General features: G+C 37.2%; 3 protein-coding genes and 1 long non-coding RNA gene across 6 annotated transcripts in view; 1 reads left to right on the top strand and 3 right to left on the bottom strand.

Annotated features, from left to right (window-relative positions):
* Positions 1-166: 166 nt before the first annotated feature.
* Positions 167-7,451, bottom strand: LOC111452124 (vinorine synthase-like). Of its 3 annotated transcripts, none has more exons than XM_023092672.1 (3): positions 6,471-7,451; positions 5,223-5,756; positions 167-204 (listed from the first exon to the last, which is right to left on the bottom strand). In XM_023092672.1, the coding sequence occupies exons 1-2, from the start codon at positions 7,273-7,275 to the stop codon at positions 5,236-5,238; spliced, it is 1,326 nt and encodes a 441-aa protein (XP_022948440.1). In that variant the 5' UTR covers positions 7,276-7,451; the 3' UTR covers positions 167-204; positions 5,223-5,235. The 3 variants fall into 3 exon arrangements, with proteins under 3 accessions (XP_022948440.1, XP_022948441.1, XP_022948439.1); XM_023092673.1 differs by lacking the exon at positions 167-204 and adding an exon at positions 5,005-5,042; XM_023092671.1 differs by lacking the exon at positions 167-204 and having other exon boundaries at positions 5,035-5,756.
* On the bottom strand, positions 281-2,298 carry LOC111452125 (deacetylvindoline O-acetyltransferase-like). The gene is made up of 2 exons (XM_023092675.1): positions 1,450-2,298; positions 281-883 (listed from the first exon to the last, which is right to left on the bottom strand). Exons 1-2 carry the CDS (start codon positions 2,228-2,230, stop codon positions 357-359), a joined length of 1,308 nt encoding a protein of 435 aa, XP_022948443.1. The 5' UTR covers positions 2,231-2,298; the 3' UTR covers positions 281-356.
* Positions 7,452-8,903: 1,452 nt separating the features above from the next.
* LOC111452217 (PH, RCC1 and FYVE domains-containing protein 1) lies at positions 8,904-15,659 on the bottom strand. Its single transcript, XM_023092816.1, has 9 exons — positions 15,241-15,659; positions 14,779-14,865; positions 13,480-13,569; positions 13,309-13,395; positions 13,019-13,213; positions 10,842-12,881; positions 10,227-10,373; positions 9,726-10,117; positions 8,904-9,134 (listed from the first exon to the last, which is right to left on the bottom strand). The coding sequence occupies exons 1-9, from the start codon at positions 15,289-15,291 to the stop codon at positions 9,014-9,016; spliced, it is 3,210 nt and encodes a 1,069-aa protein (XP_022948584.1). The 5' UTR covers positions 15,292-15,659; the 3' UTR covers positions 8,904-9,013.
* The window catches only part of LOC111452221, a 15,639-nt gene continuing 10,637 nt past the window's right edge, over positions 14,140-19,141 (top strand). Inside the window, exon 1 of the long non-coding RNA XR_002712112.1 lies at positions 14,140-14,293. This is a non-coding gene — a long non-coding RNA (uncharacterized LOC111452221). The remainder of the gene's footprint in view (positions 14,294-19,141) is intronic.

Below are 19,141 nucleotides of genomic sequence, written 5' to 3'. Positions count from 1 at the left end.
TAGTACATTTAGATTAGGTTAGATTAGGTTAGATTAGATTGGGTCGGGTTGGGTTGGGTTGTGACGCTCTTTGGATCTAACTCAATTGATTTTTGCAATCCAAACAACTAACCCAACCCAATTATAAATGTATTAATTGAATTTTTTGAGTGATCGAGTTTTTTAAACACTCCTAACAATTATGGTTGCTGTGAAGTTAGGATGACATTTGACTTTATTCCGAGGACTAAAATGAAGTCTGCCTCAATCTTTAATGATTTCTAGGATCGGACTTGTTACCCAAATGTTGAAACGGATATTAATACTTCATTAACACTCGTAGAAATTCAATTTGGAATGAGTAATTGGTAGGAGAGCTAAGTTCTTAGGTCACAAAAGGAGAGAAGCTCTTGATTTTGCTGAAACACAGCCATTTCCTCCTCCTCCAATCTCACAATGGCTTCAACTCCCTTCCCATCTCTTGCATCCATCAACATAATCAGATTTTTGGAGTCAAAATCTGGAACAGTAATCCACATAGGCTTCCCCCATCCAAAATCTGCATCATATAGTGGAAATTTGCACCAGCTACTGCAACAGTACACAGCATGATCCCATCCACCACTTATCAGCCTATCCATTTTCTGTTTGGCATGCAATTTGTAGAGCCCATTCCATTCTTCCGCCCTGCACTTCTTTGGGAACTCCCTGCAGAAGTCTTCAAAGCTTCTCTTCATGTCTCCCACTATCTTCCATACCTCCATTTCCCTCCCCTCCTCCTCCTTGGTTGATGATGCAATGAAGTATGTGACTATGTTCCCTATTAATCTCTCTTCCAATCGTGGCTCCATTCGCCCTCGGATGTTCACCACCTGTAGTAGAGTCGACGTCGTTGGCCAATGGCCTTTTTTGTCCAAGAAATTAGCACAAAAGTTATCGAATGTGTATAGAGAGATAATAAATATGCATTCCAAGCGTTTTTCTTTCACAAAACTAGTACTGTATCTATTTAGTGTTCGAAGATTGTTGGGAGGGAGTTCCGTTGGCTATAATTTAGGAACTTGGCTATAATTTAGGGATTGATCATGGGTTTATCAGTAAAGAATACTATGTCTTTTAGTACGAGACATTTTTGGGAAACTAAGAGTAATGTCATGAGAGTTTATGCTTAAAGTGGACAATATCATACCATTGTGGAGAGTTGTGGTTCCTAACATGATATTAGAGTCATACCCTTAACTTAGCTATGTTAATAAAATCTTCAAGTATAGTCAAAAGTGACTCAAGTGTCGAGCTTCAATTAAGGGGAAGTTGTTCAAGGGCTCCATAGGCCTCAGAGGAGGCTCTATAGTGTACTTTGTTTGAGGGGAGAATTGTTAGCATGGAGAGTCGTACCAATTAATGAATTTATAAGTATGAAATATTTGGACAATTCAAAAGGAAAGCTGATTTAAACCAACTTTAACTCACCTTTGACTGAAATTTTAGCAGAAAGGGCAGCTTTGTAGATGAAGGCAGTGATCACCTGAACACGACTTGGATTTTCCACTTTCTCAGAAACCATAGCTTTAAGAGCTTCAATCTTCGAGCTCTCAAACACCAATCTCTTCAAACAAACCTTTTTACCTTCATCCCCAGATGGGTAACTGCCGGCATCCAATTCCGGCCGGAAAAAACTAGCCGCATTGAGCAGAGGACTGACTTCCGGCAGCATACCACCGCCGGAGCTACGAGCAATAGAAGCCCAATCATTCACAAACTGAGCCAATGACGCCAAATCCGCCACTTTATGAGAGAAAACCACAGACACCATTGCTCCTCCACATTCAAAATGGAACAACTGAACAGACAACAAAGGATTGAATGTTGGGTCTGTGTCCTTCCCATTCGTGTCATGTTCTAAACGAACCAATTTCAAAACCTCGTCGCTTTGCAGCTTGTTCATAAATTCCGACATGGGGCACCGGAGCTTTCCTTCTAAGTACATGGCGCCCATGTCGTTGCAGTCGATGAAGTTGCCACCCTTTTGGAGGCGGCCGGCAAAAGGGTAGTAGATCGTCAAGGCCTTTGAGAGGCCGTCCTTCAGGCCGCCGGAGTCGACGGTGTTGCCGCCGTCGTAGAAATAGAGAGGCATTATAGACATGTAAGGGGCATGTTGATCAAGCAAGCAGAGGGGGTAATTTCTAAGCTCCGATGGGGTTGAAGACGAGGGCTTGATGGTTTGTTTACACACAATTTCAAGTTCAACCATCTTTGTGAGTATGTTTGAAGCTCTGTTTTTGAGTTATGGCTGCATATTTAAAGTCCAGCAATTTTGATTATTTATTAAAAATTTAATTAGGTATAATATTAGATAATATATTATTTAAATTAAGAAAAAAATTCACGTGATTCACGTGATTATTTTTGCATTATATTATATATTTCAAAATAATAATAAATTAAAAAAAAATTTATCTTCTCACGTTATTATTTTTATTATTTTATTATGCTTAAAAAAATAAATAATAATAATAAATGTAACAAGTAATCCTTTGTTGGGGTTAGCACGTTTACAACAAAATTAGGGGACGTAAACTTTTCAAAACTGGGTTAATCAATCAGGTATCATAAAAAAAAATTACAATGATGATCACGTGATTTTGACGGAAATTTCATGAGGTCTATCGACCTGTTGAAAATTGGGTCAACCCCAATCTACATATATCATCGATTGTCTTTTTTCTTTTTAAAATTCTAAACATCAATTGTAACCTAAAATGACTTTTTTTTTTTTTTTTTTATCACAAAGAGTAACCCATTGGTGTGATTAGATGTGGAATTGTGGACGTTAATTGGTGGCATCATTGTGACCCATCCCTTTACGTGGATGCGTATGACTTTGAATATGTTTAATTATATGGCAAGGAAAACCAAGGAGTCACTTCTTTGCAATGATTAGAAAAATAATATCTCACATCTAATAAATTTGATTGTTTCTGCAATGATTGAGTTGGACTGCTAATTGTGTATAACATTATCTAATATTGTGTAAATTTAAGATTAGTACGAATAAAAACCAAACAAAGGGACGTAAGTGGAATTCACTCATAAAGTAGTAGATTAGTTCTTTTAACGATGATTTTTGGGATTTGAGCAATGGAATGTGCCGTCTTATTGACTTCGTCTGAGAGAGTTAGTTTATGCTTGGATCATAAACAAATTATTTTTAGTAGAGAATCTGTGGTACTCAAGGTTGAAGAGATCCCACATCGGTTAGGCAACGAAACATTCTTATAAGAGTGTAGAAATCTCTCGACGCATTTTAAAACTCTTATCCGAGTCACGGGCGTGTGCGGGCCTTACTGTAAATATATATATATATATATATATATATTTTTAAAAGTAAAGCTACTCTTCTCCTCCGCTATAAATATGGAAGCCAAAAATATATGTTCATCAAATATCTCTCGCCCTCTTCTTTTGCTTACATAGAGGATATGAAGGCTCGACACATTTCTGGTGATGACAATAGTGAGTCGAGTAAAACTATCGGAGAGAAACTTACTCAAGCTTGCGAGAACGTGAAGGTAGTCCTGACGAAAAATCGAGGCGTTAGAATGAGACAACACCAAAAGAAAAATCCTATTAGAACCATAATATTCTTGGGATCGTAGAGTCACACATAAATTAATTAATAAAATAAAATTTGAGAAATATTTAAGCACAAAAAAAAAAGAACAAAGTTCAGACCCGAACAATTTTAAAACTAGAAATTTAATAGTATAATGATACAATCTTTTATTTTTACCAGAGACATATATATTTTTACGGTCAAATATAGGAGATTAAAAAAAGTTATAATTTAACCTGACATTAAAAATGACAAATATAGGAGATTAAAAAAAGTTATAATTTAACCTGATATTAAAAATATTTAGAGAGCACATTAAAAGTTTAGAAATATATTATAAATTAAAAAAAATTAATTACTATTATTTACAAATTTTCAATTTTAGTTCATTATTTTTTAGCATTTTTCAGTCATGTTAAAATTTGACAAGAACTAATTGATAAAAAAAATTAGGGCAACGATTGAATTAAAAAAATAAATTAATGTAAATATAATAATAAATTAAATTAAAAAATGTTAATATATAATAAATTAAATTGAAACTAAAACAATGAAAATATATATAATTAAAAATAAATAAATCTTTCTCAAACAAAATAGCCCAAACAATGCATAGCTATCTTCATAAACGGATCCACTTCTCATGAGCCACAGTCCATCGCCCAAATCAAAGCCCCTCAGATTCCTCAACTGCGATTTCATGGTTGCACCGAGTCATCGAGTCTAAGATCGATCCTTCTCGATCTCAGCTCATCCTTTACAACCTTCTGCGAGAGCCGTTGTCACTGGTAGCAATTCAGGAGGGATAAGCATTTTCGCCTTGTCACCTGCAAAAATGGCGTCCGAATCCGAGCACAAAGCTACCGTAATCGACGGCAAGGAAACTCTCAGACCGTGAGATCTGAAATAGTGGAGGAAGTGAAAAAACTCGGAGAAATACGGAAAGGTTCGATTTCCTGTGCTTGAACTATGTTCTTAGAATTTTGATCTATTATTGTGACAAATTATGCATTATATCTGTCTGGTTTTAGTATTTTTCTTGTTCATTACTGTGTTGCATTTTTTAAGATTGGCACAACCATACTTGATTTAGATCAACCCAAAGAATATTTAGATGAACATAAAAGAACAGAGGAAAGAAAATGCGAGAATATTGGTTAAAAAATTTGGAGGGATGACTTCAGGCATGTACACTTTCTATATCATTTACCATATATAGTTTTGTATAACCGTTGTCTAAGCTCTAATTTGTGTCATGTCTGGTATCATTAGTTGATTTTGGTGACATTTGTGGGTTGGGTTGGATGACATTAGTTTACCATTAGTTGATTTTGATGGTATTAGTTGATTTTCATAATCCAACTCAAACCGTATAAGTTAAGTTGTATTGATTGGATTTTTCGAGTTATCAAACACTCCTAACAATTATCGTTGCTATGAAGTTGGGATGACATTTGACTTCATTCCCAAGAGTAAAATGAAGTCATCTTATGATCTTTTAGGGTTGGACTTGTTACCCAAATGTTCAAATGGATATTAATACTTCATAACAATCGTTGAAACTAGATTTGTTGTCCAAATGTACAAAGAAATTCAATTTGGAATGGGTAATTTAAATTTCAATAAATTTGAGCAGCTAGCAGCTAGGTTCTTAGCTCACAAAAGGAGAGAAGCTCTTGATTTTGCTCAAACACAGCCATTTCCTCCTCCTCCAAGCTCACCATCGCTTCAACTCCCTCGCCATCTCTTGCATCCATCAATATAATCAGATTTTTGGTGTCAAAATCTGGAACAGTAATCCATATAGGTTTCCCCCATCCAAAATCTGCCTCGTACAGTGGAAATTTGCACCAGCTACTACAACAATACACAACATGATCCCCTCCTCCACTTCCCAACCTCTCCATTTTCTCTTTGGCATGTAATTTGTAAAGCCAACTCCATTCTTCCGCTCTGCAGTTCTTTGGGAACTCCCTGCAGAACTCTTCAAAGCTTCTCTTCATGTCTCCCACTAAGTCCCATATCTCCATTTCCCTCCCCTCCTCCGTGGTTGATGATGCAATGAAGAATGAGAGTATGTTCCCTATTAGTTTCTCTTCCAATGGTGGCTCCATTCGGCTTCGGATGTTGACCGTCTGCAGTAGACTTGTCGTCGGCCAATTCCCTTTTTTGTCGAAGAAATTAGCACAAAAGTGATCGAATGTATAGAGAGTTTAAAATGCATTCCAAGCGTTTTTCTATCACAAAACTATTACGGTATCTATTTAGTGTTGAGGATTGTTGGGAGGGAGTCCTACGTTAGTTAATTAAGGGAATGATCATGGGTTTATAAGTAAGGAATACATCTCTAATGGTATGAGGCCTTTGGGAAAACCAAAAGCAAAGTGAACAATATTACACCATTGTGGAGGGTTGTGGTTTCTAACATAGTATCAGAGTCATGCCTTTAACTGAGCCTTGTCAATAAAATTTTCAAATATTGAACAAAGAAGTTGTGAACCTCAAATGTGTAGTCAAAAGTGACTAAGCGTCGAGCATCAATTAAGGGGAGACTATTTGAGGGTTCCATAGGCCTCAGAGGAGGCTCTATAGTGTACTTTGTTCGAGGGGAGGATTGTTGGGATGGAACCCCACGTTGGCTAATTTGAAAAATGATCATGAGTTTATAAGTAAAAAATATATCTCTATTGGTACGAGGCCTTTTGAAAAACTCAAAGATAAAGCCATGAGAGCGTATGCTCAAAGTGGACAATATCAACATTTAGTACCGTCAAACATACTTAATTTACGTCTTTTGGGGAAACCAAAAGCAAAACCATGAGAGAGAACTTTTATACTTAAAGTGGACAATATCAACATTTAGTACTGTCACACGCACCTGTCACTAAAATTTTAGCAGAAAGGGCAGCTTTGTAGATGAAGGCAGTGAGAATCTGAACACGAGTTGGATTTGCCACTTTCTCAGAAACCATAGCTTTAAGAGCCTCAATCTTCGAGCCCTCAAACACCAATCTCTTCAAAAAAACCTTTTTACCGCCTCCCTTTGCTTCAGAACCTTCATCCCCAGATGGGTTACCGCCGGCGTCCAATTCCGGCCGGAAAAAACTGGCCGCGTTGAACAGAGGAGTAACTGCAGGCAGCATGTCGCCGCCGGAGCTACGAGCAATGGAAGCCCAATCATTCACGAAGTTAGTCAAGGAGGCCAAATCCGCCACTTTGTGATAGCAAGACGCAGACATCATTGCTCCTCCACATTCAAAATGGAACAACTGAACGGACAACAAAGGATTGAATCTTGGGTCTGTGTCATTTCCATTTGTGTCATGATCTAAACAAACCAGCTTCAAAATCTGGTCGAGTTGCAGCTTGTTGTTCATAACTTCCGACATGGGACACCGGAGCTTTCCCTCTGAATACATGGCGCCCATGTCATTGCAGTCGATGGAGTTGCCACCCTTTTGGAGGCGGCCGGCGAAAGGGTAGTAGACAGTCAAGGCCTTTGAGAGGCTATCCTTCAGGCGGCCGGGGTCGACGGTGTTGCGGTTATCATAGAAATAGAGAAGCATTATATAATGGTTAGGGGCTTGTTGATCAATCAAGCAGAGGGGGTGATTTCTAAGCTCTGATGGGGTTGAAGATGGGGGCTTGATGGTTTCTTTACACACTATTTCAAGCTCAACCATTTTTGTGAATGTGTTTGAAGCTCTGTTGCTGAGTTATTGCTGCATATTTAAAGTCAAGATAAGGCTTTCATTGCAAATTTATACATTTCAAGAAAATAATTAAACGTGGTACTTGTACTTCTTACCGAGCATTTCATTTATTCAAAAAAAATAAAAAACTTCCTAAATCGATCCGTCAATATAAACGTCTAGAAAATTCAAGAGTACATGTTGAAAAGACGTGAAAGTACAAGTAAAACATATTGACAGTCTTCATAGGAACTAGTATAACTACTATTTTTGATCGTTCTCTTTTAGACCTTTAATATCAAATTAATTAATTAATTGATGATGTGATGATAACAACTTACCGTTAATAATTGCTTATCTTTAATTATTAATAATTATTAGTATTTTGAATTAGTATTATGAAATTTGTTTGTTTGCTCCCCTTATTATTATTATTTTTAAATGACAATTTTATAGAGGTAAACAGAGTTTTAACACCTTTCACTACACCTCTACAGAAGGCCTCGATATTAAAAATACTTGACATTTGTTGGAGTTAGATATGCATACATTCATAGTAACATAGAGTAAAATTAAAGGATATAAACGGTTCAAAACTAGTTAACATGTATACAGATTAGTACATTCCTCATATACATGTATCTAACCGTTGAAAAACGTTCAAAATGAGAGTTAATCAATTTGACTGTGGTGCCACCGGGGCTTAATACATCTAAGCAAAAGTGCCACAAAAATTCACAAAAATCGAGGAACAAATGGTCAAATCTAAGAAATTACTCACCTATTCATTGTCAATTTCACATATCTAAACAAACGATAATGATTGGATACGAACCACGCCAGTGATACACCTCAAATGCAAACAAAACACAGCAATGATCACGTGATTTTGGTTGATTTGATGGAAATTTCACAAGCTCTACCGACAAGTTGAAAATTGGGTCAAACCCAACTCATATATATCCCCGATTATCTATTTTTCCTTTTTAAATTTTAAACACCAATTCGAACATAAAATTTAAGGGTGAAATGACCAGGGAAAAAAAAAAAATCAATCATATCATGCTATGATATTGACGTTGGCTAAGCTTGCATCAACTAATAATTGATTGTAGATGTGAAATTGTGGATATTGATGTTGGCTGAGCTTGCATCGACTAATAATTTATCGTAGATGTGAAATTGTGGACGTTAATTGGTAGCAGTGTTGTGACCAATCCCTTTATGTGGATACCTATGGCCATGAGTATCTTTAATCGTATGGCAAGGAAAAAATAAGTGTCACTTTCAATGGGACATGGCCAGATGTCACTGTCGGTTTGTAATATGATATCTCAAATTTTTAAATTTTTTAATAAATCTTATTGATTCCTTAGGGCCTATGGTTCTTATCATTATGGTAAGGTGGTCTTTCAATTTCACCTCGATATTGCCTAAGAGGGAATTAGTTTATGAGTTGGATCGTAAGCAAATCATTTATTAGAGAATCTGTGGTACTTAAGAGTTGTGAGATCCCACATTGATTGGAGAGGAGAACGAAACATTTCTTATCAGAGTGTAGAAATCTCTCCTTAATAGACGCATTTTGAAACAGTGAGACTGATAACAATATGTAATGGGCCGAAACGGTTAATATCTACTAACGTTTAGAAACAGTGAGACTGACGACATTTCTTAGTGTTCATTTACGATGGAAAAACTCTGAAGGGGAAAAAAGTATGAATTATTTTTAGTCCTCTATGTGGCTATGATTTGAATTGGTATATCCTTCAATGCCATACTTTTGGTATACTATAACTTGATTCTCTTCCCACCATTTCTCTGCTTCCCTCTCCGAAAATCTTCTTCGACTGCAAACGCAATACCAAGTAACTACGTTAAGTTACTTCGATAACACGAGAAACATTCCAATGCAATAAAACGAACACCCATCGAAATATTAGAAAACAAAACTTACAAGAATATCTAACAATGCTAATAATAAGAAGACATATGTAACAACTCAAGCCCACCGCTAGTAGATATTGTCTTCAGCCTCGCAGTTTTAAAACACGTTTATTAGGGAGAGGTTTCCACACTCTTATAAGAAGTGTTTTGTTCCCCTCTCCAACCGATGTGGGATCTCACAATCCACTCCCCTTGAGGGCCCAGCGCCTTCGCTGGCACACCACCTGGTGTCTGGCTTTGATACCATTTGTAGTAGCCCAAACCCACCGCTAGCAGATATTGTCTTCTTTAGACTTTTTCTTTTGGGTTTTCCTTCAAAACTTTTAAAACGCGTCTACTAGATAGAGGTTTCTACACTCTTATAAGAAATTGTTCGTTCTTCTCTCCAACCAATGTGAGATCTCACGGTATGAACTAATCATTTTAGGCATTGAAGTGCATACACTTTCAAGTGAAGCATAAATTTGAAGGTGAAATGGATAAGTGAATAATACCTGAATCTCACTCTCTTGAGCCCCTTGTGTCCACCTGGTAGACTTGTAAATGTAATATATACACCAGGTTCATACTGTTTTATCCATTCATCTTTCAAACAATTTGCAGTTCCATTTTTCGAAGATGTCCGGTCAGTGTTTGGATCTGGATCCGTCGACTTAGTAACGTGTCGGAATGCGTGTCTCCCGTACAACGATTTGAATGTATTGGAGAAGACAATGGGAGAGTTGTATAAACTATCACCTATTAGTCTGTCTTTGGGCAGTTGAACCTCAGGGGGTAAACAAATTGCAGCAGAGGGGGAGTGAACTGGTGTAACATGTGGTTTATTTGCATCAACTTCATCTTTTGCATCTCGTCGACTGACAATGTTCTCCGACATTGTCTGAAGCTGTAACAACAGTAGCAGTTCTTCTTCGATCAGTCATCAGCTCGAAAACGAGTGGTTATAGCAAGAACCGTGTTTGAAAGTTGATAAAGGAAGAAATGTAAGAGATTACCCTTAGTGCCAAAGCTTTTATGACCTCCTTTGCTGCCTTGCATTTGGCTGCTTCCTCCCTTGCAACAGACCAAGCTTCTTCTATCTTTTGTCCACATTTCTGCATCTTCTCGTCTCTATCGTGACATTGGAGTTCGAGGCTCTTCACCTTAAAAGGATGTAACGATTTGGTTATAAACTCGTCCATTCATTGACAGAATTGAAACACAATCCAGCAGAAACAAATTGTATCATTGGGCATAAGTTTTAACTCCAAAAGGAAGTTTGAAGAGATCTTAAGTTGTTACCGCTCGAGCCGACTGCTAGCAGATATTGTCCTCTTTGGGCTTTCCCTTTTGGGCTTCCCTTCAAGGTTTTTAAAACACGTCTGCTAGGGAGAGGTTTCCACGCCCTTATAAAGAATGTTTTGTTCTCCTTCGCAACCGATGTGGGATCTCACAATCTGTATGGAAACCTCTCTCTAGCAGATGCATTTTAAAAACCTTGAGGGAAAGCCCAAAGAAGACAATATCTGCTAACGGTGAGCTTGAGACGTTACATATAATAGCTGCAATACACACATACAGGCCAAGGACATAATTACAGCAACATTGTAAGATGGGAAGTGTAAGAATACCTCAGCTCTTAGCCTCTGAACTTCTTCACTTAGTTTCTCACTGGATCCATACACAAATCTCTCGATACCGATGGCACCCGAATTAGGCGATTTCAGGTGAACTAAAGCATTAACAGATGTTTGATTTTGAGATGGAGGAGGAATAAGAGTTTTCATGTTCTCTATACTGCACGTTTTAAATGAAGCTGGACACGAAACTTGCCCCCAGCTCGGTATTCCACTGGTCGAAAAAGAAAGTTGTTCGAAATGCTCTCGGTTTTCGCCATGGTTTATGAATTTCCAATGAGACTGCATTTCATCAATGTTTTGTTTTGTAGGTGACAGCAGCTGACCATGCTTAGAACTCATACTTTTCTTGTCTACTCTTTCGAAAGCAGATGCTTTCTGTTGCACCAATGAATTCTTCGTCCTATGTCGTTGTAAATTGTTGAAGCATGGATCACAAACTCGAAAAGCTTTGGTTCGACTGGGAGCCAAAGCAGCGTTCATAGTCTTCTTACTGCTACACATTCTGCAGAAAGAGAGACCACAGTGATAGCAATTATGCTTCTTTCTTGTAAACCCAAAAGGCAATTTACATCCATAACAAGCAGATTGGTCACTTGAAGTGATAGATCTATGCAAACAGATAGCCGCTGTGACATTTGATCCACAGGCTATACTTTCTACCTGCTGCTCTCCTAGAGCTTCAACAAAAGTAGGCAAATTTCTATCATCCGAATCGCCCAAACCTAATTGTCCGTATGCGCCCTTCCCCCACGTGTAAACACGTCCGCTTGACGTTAGTGCAGCGACATGATAGGAACCAGAAGCTATGGCACTAACAAACTCTTCTTTGAGCTCTCCTTCAACTAAAGCTACTGATGCATCCCTTGACCTTGGATTTCCTAGTTGCCCATGTATGGAGCTTCCCATTGTGTAAACTCTACCAAGATTCGTGAGCCCAACGGTCAACATTCGTCCACAAGAAACTTGAACAAAGTTAGAATCAACGAGTGGGGCGACACACGTTGGTAAGAGCTTACGCTCATTGTCAGCATGGCCTAGCCTCCCTTTATCACCATCACCCCATGTAAATAGTTTCCCAACCGAATTCTCGAACTTGAAACGGTCAATCATGATATCAACAATAGCAGCTGTATGCCATGATCCACATGCCACAGATTTTACCCACAAACCATTTAAAGATTCGACCTCTTTTGGCTGGGACAAGCTTATGAGATTCCCATGTCCAAGAGCTCCAAATGTTCCATCACCATACGTAAATAACCGCCCGCACGCTGAAACAACTGCAGTATGCCATTCTCCACAAGCGAGATTCGATATGGTTATGCCATTCAAAGGACCAGAAAGTTGTTGTGGCAGCCATGGACTTCTTACCTTCTGCTCACATTCAAAATCAGCACCAAACCTACTGTCACCCCATGTATAAACTTCTCCACCATTTGTCAAAGCACATGTCTGATACTCACCACATGCAACAGATTTAGCTGAGATCCCATTAAGCGAGTCGACTAGTTTCGGTTGGTCTAAGTCCATATTAATCTTATGCCCAAGTCTACCGCCCTTCCCTTCACCCCAACAGAAGACTTCACCGTGTTTCGTAATCACGGCTGCGTGTTTTCCTCCTAACGATATTCTTTGCACGTCCAACATCATAGTAGACTCTAAAAGTTTTGGTAACAATGCATCTACAAGCATTCCTTTCTGGCTAGCAGACCTTTCAATTCCACCACCTATCAGCCCACCTTCTATACCTTCTCCCCAGATCATGACATCCTTCAGACTATTGTTCTTTTCGATACGTGGAGATGTATGAACAGGTACGACAAGTCTACTGAGCACATTCTTTCCATGAACCACTTCGTCCAATGATCCCCTCTTAAGTGCATCAGGTTCAATAAGCGGAGTAACTCGAGCAGAGATATCGCCTTCACTCTGTCCATCCGACGGATAGAAGCTATCAAAGGAATGAGATAAGCCATGAGATAGGCATCGTTCCGAAAGCGAAAGAGTAGGACTGCCACACAAGCTGCGTACCTTCAAGCATAGTACATTTTAGTTGAAGCGCACCACAGAAAACAATACATAAACTCTTAAAATGAGTACTCAAACATCTCATGAAAAAGTTACATATTGATTATAGTAAGGAACTATAGGACATGGGTAACTAAAACCTGTGGGAAGTCTGTACTGTCCTCCAGAAGTCCAAGATTGTACTTTCTTCTAACAAAACCAGCAGGACTATTGGCACAAGATACAATTCCTCTATGATCCCTTAAACTAGCTAATGGCCTTGGATGGTAATTCCTTGATATTGTAGATTTCAACCCCAAAATCCAACAATCTGCTTGTGCTTTGTCCTTACATGTCTGCACAAAAGATGACAAAAGAAATCTATCAATGCCATCTTTACCAGCTAAAATCTCAAACAACAAAGCCTATAATAGCAACGAACAAGCTTTACCAGATCAAGTGAACGCTCGCCGTTAGCGTAAATTAGCGAAAAGGATTCGGGCTTCTTTGTGGGTTGAAGTTGGTTTACAACACTTGGCTGATTCAATAGCATTCATTTGAATGTAAGGAGCAAAGGGTTGCAAATGCAGATGTTAAGAGGCATTGGTGTTTTTATACTTACTGACATCTTTCCTGGAATAATTTTCATTACTGAGCTTAATCGAAGTTGCTTTTCCTCGTTTCCAGAATACCAAACTAAGAATTTCTCATCCTGAAATCAAGAAAATAAAGTTTGATTTCACCGTTAAGTATAAAGAAAGTAGCTAACTCGTTTTACTTTAGCAGCAGATAAAAACCTTAAAAAAGGGAACTCATTTTTTTAAATAAGGTGGGTCCTAGGTGACAAAGAGGCAGGTTTATCGATCACTACTAAAATACACCGAACCAAAATTTTTAGCAACACAAGGTCTAGAAAACAGAGAAATCAGACAAGTTCATTAACCATGGAGAGTGGTTTGTTTAGTGCCATTAAAAATATAACATGGCGCAAGAAACTATGATGATAGAATAAAATATCAACAACAATTTACTGTATAACTATCACGAGGTTTCAGAAACTTCATGAAATGAACCAGATGATGATTTTGACAGAGTTAAGACACTGTTGCAATCTCACATGATTTTTCAACTGCTTTTGTAGATTCCTGAATGGCAGCTCATCTAGTTTTGAAAAGAAAACAGAAATATGAATTGTGGTGTGAGATCCTATATCGGTTGGAGAGAGGAATGAAACATTTTTATAATGGTGTGAAAACCTCTCTCTAGGAGATGCGTTTTAAAACCATGAGGTTGACGGCTATACATAACGGGCCAAAGCGGACAATATCTGCTAACGGTAGGTTTGGGGTGTTACAGATAGTATTAGAGCAAACACCAGGGAGTGTGTCAGAGAGGACGCTGGTCCCCAAGGGGGTGGATTGTGAGATCTCACATCGGTTGGAGGGAGGAACAAAACGTTCTTTATAAGGGTGTGGAAACCTCTCACTAGAAGACACGTTTTAAAACTGAGGCTGATGGCGATACAAAATGGGCCAACACAAACAAGATCTACTAGCGGTGGGTTTGGGCTGGTACAAATGGTATCAGAGCCATACATCGGGAGGTGTGCCAGCGAGGACTCTAGGTCCCCAAGGGGGTGGATTATGAGATCCCATATCAGTTGGAGAGGGGATCAAAACATTCTTCATAAGGGTGTGGAAACCTCTCCCTAGGAGACGCGTTTTAAAATCGTGAAGCTGACAGCGGTACGTAACAGGCCAAAGCGAACAATATCAGTTAGCGGTGGGTTTGGGCTATTACATGTGTGGTCACACCACTCCTTTCACATTTCACATAAAGCATTCTACATGTTGCATATCGTTATTTGGATATCAAAACCAGTTTCCACATACTCCAACTAATCTATGTTGTATATTCTTACCATGGAAAGCCTGAAAGGACAGAATTTGGGTTTGCCTCTACGCCTAGACTTCAAAAGGTAAGCACCCTTCTTCATAGACAGAATTGCCTGCAAAACAAAACATTACCTTCTGCAAATTTGATATAGTTCCGATACCTTTACAACACTAAAACTTAAGATGGTTTTCTCTACACTTTATCAAAACTCTTCAAAACAAAACTTGGCAAATGGCATGGCTATAGATATAGTAAGAAATTGGCCCTTTACAGCATAGACTAATGTATATCAAATGAGCCCATGAGCTCCTACAACTTCACAACCCAAAGTTCACTCCCATTTCATCACTTGAAAAGAGAAATGAACTGAACCATGTTCAAGTCTTCAAGAATCAATTCAACAAGAGAAAAAACTTCACAAAACAGGTTGAAAATCATATATCAAAGGAGAAATGGAAGAAACCCAATACAACAAAGGAACACATACCTGCTCCACAGCTCTGTCATGGAGGAGCATTGACAAAGATTCTTCACCCATTTAGACCTTTTAACAAACAGTTTCCATGCAAGAACAGAGTATCTCAAGGAGAAAATTCCTCAGCTCACAAACAATAAAGAAAACAAAGTTTTACAGTACAAATGTGTTGAAATGAAACTAAGACAGGAGAAGATATTACTTCTTTTGCTAAGCAAACGCAAAACAAAGCAACAGAATGATAAGAAGAAATGGGGTTCTGTTTTTGTTTGATCAAAGAAGAAATTTAAGAGAATTAAAGAAATGGGTTTGTTTTTCTGTGCCTAAATTTGTGAGGAATGAATGAATCAATGAATGAATGAATCTGTGGAGCCGCCTTGGGAAGTTTGTTCACTTCGTTATTTGTGCAGAGTGGAAGAAGAAGAAGAAGAAGAAGGGGAAGAATGGAAGGCAGCGTTTATTTATTTATTATTACTATATTTATAAAAAAATAGGGAAAAAAGGATTTATTAATATAAATTTAAAATATTAAATAGGGGAAATAAAAATGACTGAAAATCCAACTGCACGTGTACAGCACATTACATGCAATTTTTTTATTTTTTATTTTAGTTACAAATAATAATAATAATAAAACTATTTAAACTCATATATCCACGTGCCATTTGTCCTTTTCTCCTCTATTTTTTTTCAAATTTATTTTTATTGAAAGAAAAAATTATAAATTTTGATAATTATATAATTTAAATTATGAATTTATGCACAAAGTATATCAATTTATATCATTTTATCTATTAAAAAAATTAGTTTATACAAAATTCAAAAAAAAAAACGAACTAAAATACAAAAAAGACCCGACCACCAAGAAAATTGGAAGAGGCGAGTTTGGGTCGATTGAGATTGTATTCTCGAGCTGAGGGTCACGAAAGATGTTCGTTTGGGTCTAATTTTTTAAGGTTCTGTCAAATAAATTGTTAAATTTTTAAAAGGTGTCTAATAATTAAATATTTAAATTTTTAAATTTTTAAAAATGTTAAATATATTTATTAAAAAAAAAGGAAGAATTTAATTAAAATAAAAAAAATGAAAACGGAACAATTAATAACTTTCCTTTGTTGTCTTTTCAAAAAAAAATAATTAAATAAACTTTCCTTTTGTTGTTTCTATATTCCCTCCATAAACTAAATATGGCAACTTTTATTGGATGAGTTGGCCAATTAATTGGAGAATACAATTAATAATTATGCCCATACATAAATTCACACCAAACATTATTTTACTATTTATTTCATTTTTTTTAATTAAAAAATATATTTAAATTTTAGTCAAATTCTCGAGACACTGAAATAAAAGAGGAGTACATGAATAAACCGTGACCACCCTCACGGAAGCTATTTTATGTTGGGTGACCTCCATGAAAGTGAGCAGAAAGCATCATGAATGAACTCGTGTTGATCAGGGGAAGGTCAAGGTCATATGATTCTGAATCTTGGACATTGTGACCCTAGAAATTCCTTAAAATTTCTCTTATTTTACAGATCACGTCCTTCTCCCTTAAATTTTTTTTTTTTATGGTCGTTGCATGTCTGAGGTCTATTACCTTGTCTAGGACACCTCCGTTCAATCAAACACAATCATATCGGTCGAATTCAAATAAATGGGTGTTTTGAAAAAGGCGTGGCCTTTTGAAGATGGCAAAGGGATGGGTTTGTGTTTGGAAGTGTATAATTATAGAACATGTGTTTTGGAACATTATATGTAGAAGTGTTCATGGGAATGTATACATTACAAAGTTTTGTCCAACCATCAATGGACAAACCATGTAACCCATTAAGATTTGCCCAACCCCACACCTTATCTCTTTTGTGTTCCTTTCTTCGACCAAATTCTACGGTTAGGGTTACGCCTTTTCTCTCATCATTATTGCGAGACCTTACGTCGATTGGAGAGAAGAACGAGTGCTAGTGAGAACGTTCACTGGGTCTCAAGAGGGTGGATTATGACATCTCACACCGGTTGGAGAGGTAAACGAAGCATTGTTTTTTAGCAGACGTGTTTTAAAAACCTTGAGGGAAAGCTCAAAGAGGACAACATCCGTTAATGGTGGTGGGCTTGGGCTGTTACAATTATTCTAATGGGCAAGACATTCCCTGCGACATGGTCGCGTTACTTACTATGATATCCCACATTGGTTGGGGAGGAGAACGAAACATCCTTATAACCTTAAAAGCGTGTGAAAGCCTTGAGGGTAAGTCCGAAAGGGAAAACCCAAAGAGAACAATATCTACTAGCTATGGGTTTGGGCCATTACAAATAGTATCAAAGTTAGACACTGGGCGATGTGCCAGCGAGAAAGTTGTTCCTTGAAGAGAGTAGACACAAGACGGTGTGCCAGTAAGGGCCCCGAAAGGGGGTGGATTTGGTGGTGGTCCCACATTGATTAGAGAAAGGAACGAGTGCCAGCGAGGACGCTGTGTCCTGAAAACGAAAGTGCATCTTATTGATATGATACAGTGGTTTCGATTCATTAGATACCCCTCCTTTACTCGTGTCACAAAAAATGGCCATTAATTGATTAAACATTTCTCTCCAATACTACGTCAATTATTTAAATAAATTTTTTAAACACGTAACTTATTATTAAACACGTCTTATTAAAATATTATATTTATTTCCAAAAAAACAATTTTTATTATTAGAAATAATTGAACAATAATTCCCACCAATATCTATTATTTGGTAAAAGGATGGAAATACAATTAAATGCAAAAATCCAAAGGCAAAGAGTGGAATTAAATAACTCAAAATAATTTCGTCCTTTCATATTATTAAAATTATTAAAAGATAAGACTTGGCAGAAAAATAATTTTTATTTTTATTTTGATATTATTTGACCACATAATTACTTTTTTTCAATCATTAAATCAATCAATTTACCAAATTAGTATTTCCTACCACAATAATAATAATAATAATAATAATTAACTTAATCTAATTATTATTAAAAATTTGCAAGTTTTTAATCTTAATTAAAAAATTTAATTATTTGAGATTACATGACTAATAAAAAAAATTTAATTGTGATGTCTCATATTGATTGGTGTGGGACGAGAACAAAACACCATTTATAAGGATGTGGAAACCTTCCCTAGCAGACGCGTTTTAAAACTTTGAGGGAGAGTTCGAAAGGAAAAGCCGAAAAAGAACAATATCTGCTAGCGGTGGATCTGAGCCGTTACAAATAGTATCAGAGCCAGACACCGGACGATGTGCCAGCTTTCTCACTATTCCTCGAAGGGGGTAGACATGAGACGGTGTGCCGGTAAGGACGTTGGCCCCAAAGAATGTGGATTGTGTGTCCCCGAAATGGGTGGATTATAAAAAAATTAATTTTTTTTAAAAAGTCGTTGAAGGTCAAATCACAATTTTTTTTCCCTACAATTATTGGGAAATCTTGTCATTAGTACTTTGGAGGAGCATTATTGTTTTGACCAACTCTTGAAACATTATTTTTTAATAACTCGTCTTTAAATTTCGGGATCATTAAATTCTAATCGGATCTGTTTTTAGGTGTGATTCCGCTATAGTTTCGACGTGAACTTATCTCGAGAGCTTCCTTTCTGGTCTTTGAGCTCCACTTGAAGAATTGCTTGCACAGAGTTATGTACAAGAATGGTGCAGTTGGAATTTACTCTCGACACGGAACAAGGGTTTTGATTTGTTGTTTAAAAACGATGATATATTGTACGGACCACTTTATTTTGTTTCGTTGTGCACGTCGTTCCACATGTTAGGGTATGTGAACGAACATTAATCACATTCATACAATGACTATTAAGATGTGGACAATAGGTATAGTGGTGCTAAGTTGTGTCTTGTTGGAGCATGTGAATGGCTTCTTTTGTAGACAACA

The sequence above is a fragment of the Cucurbita moschata genome, unplaced genomic scaffold (genome assembly GCF_002738365.1).
Source record: "Cucurbita moschata cultivar Rifu unplaced genomic scaffold, Cmos_1.0 Cmo_Scf00014, whole genome shotgun sequence".
NCBI lineage: Eukaryota > Viridiplantae > Streptophyta > Magnoliopsida > Cucurbitales > Cucurbitaceae > Cucurbita > Cucurbita moschata.
The sequence above is the reverse complement of the archived record's forward strand: the minus strand, read 5'-3'. Positions and strand labels throughout refer to the sequence as shown.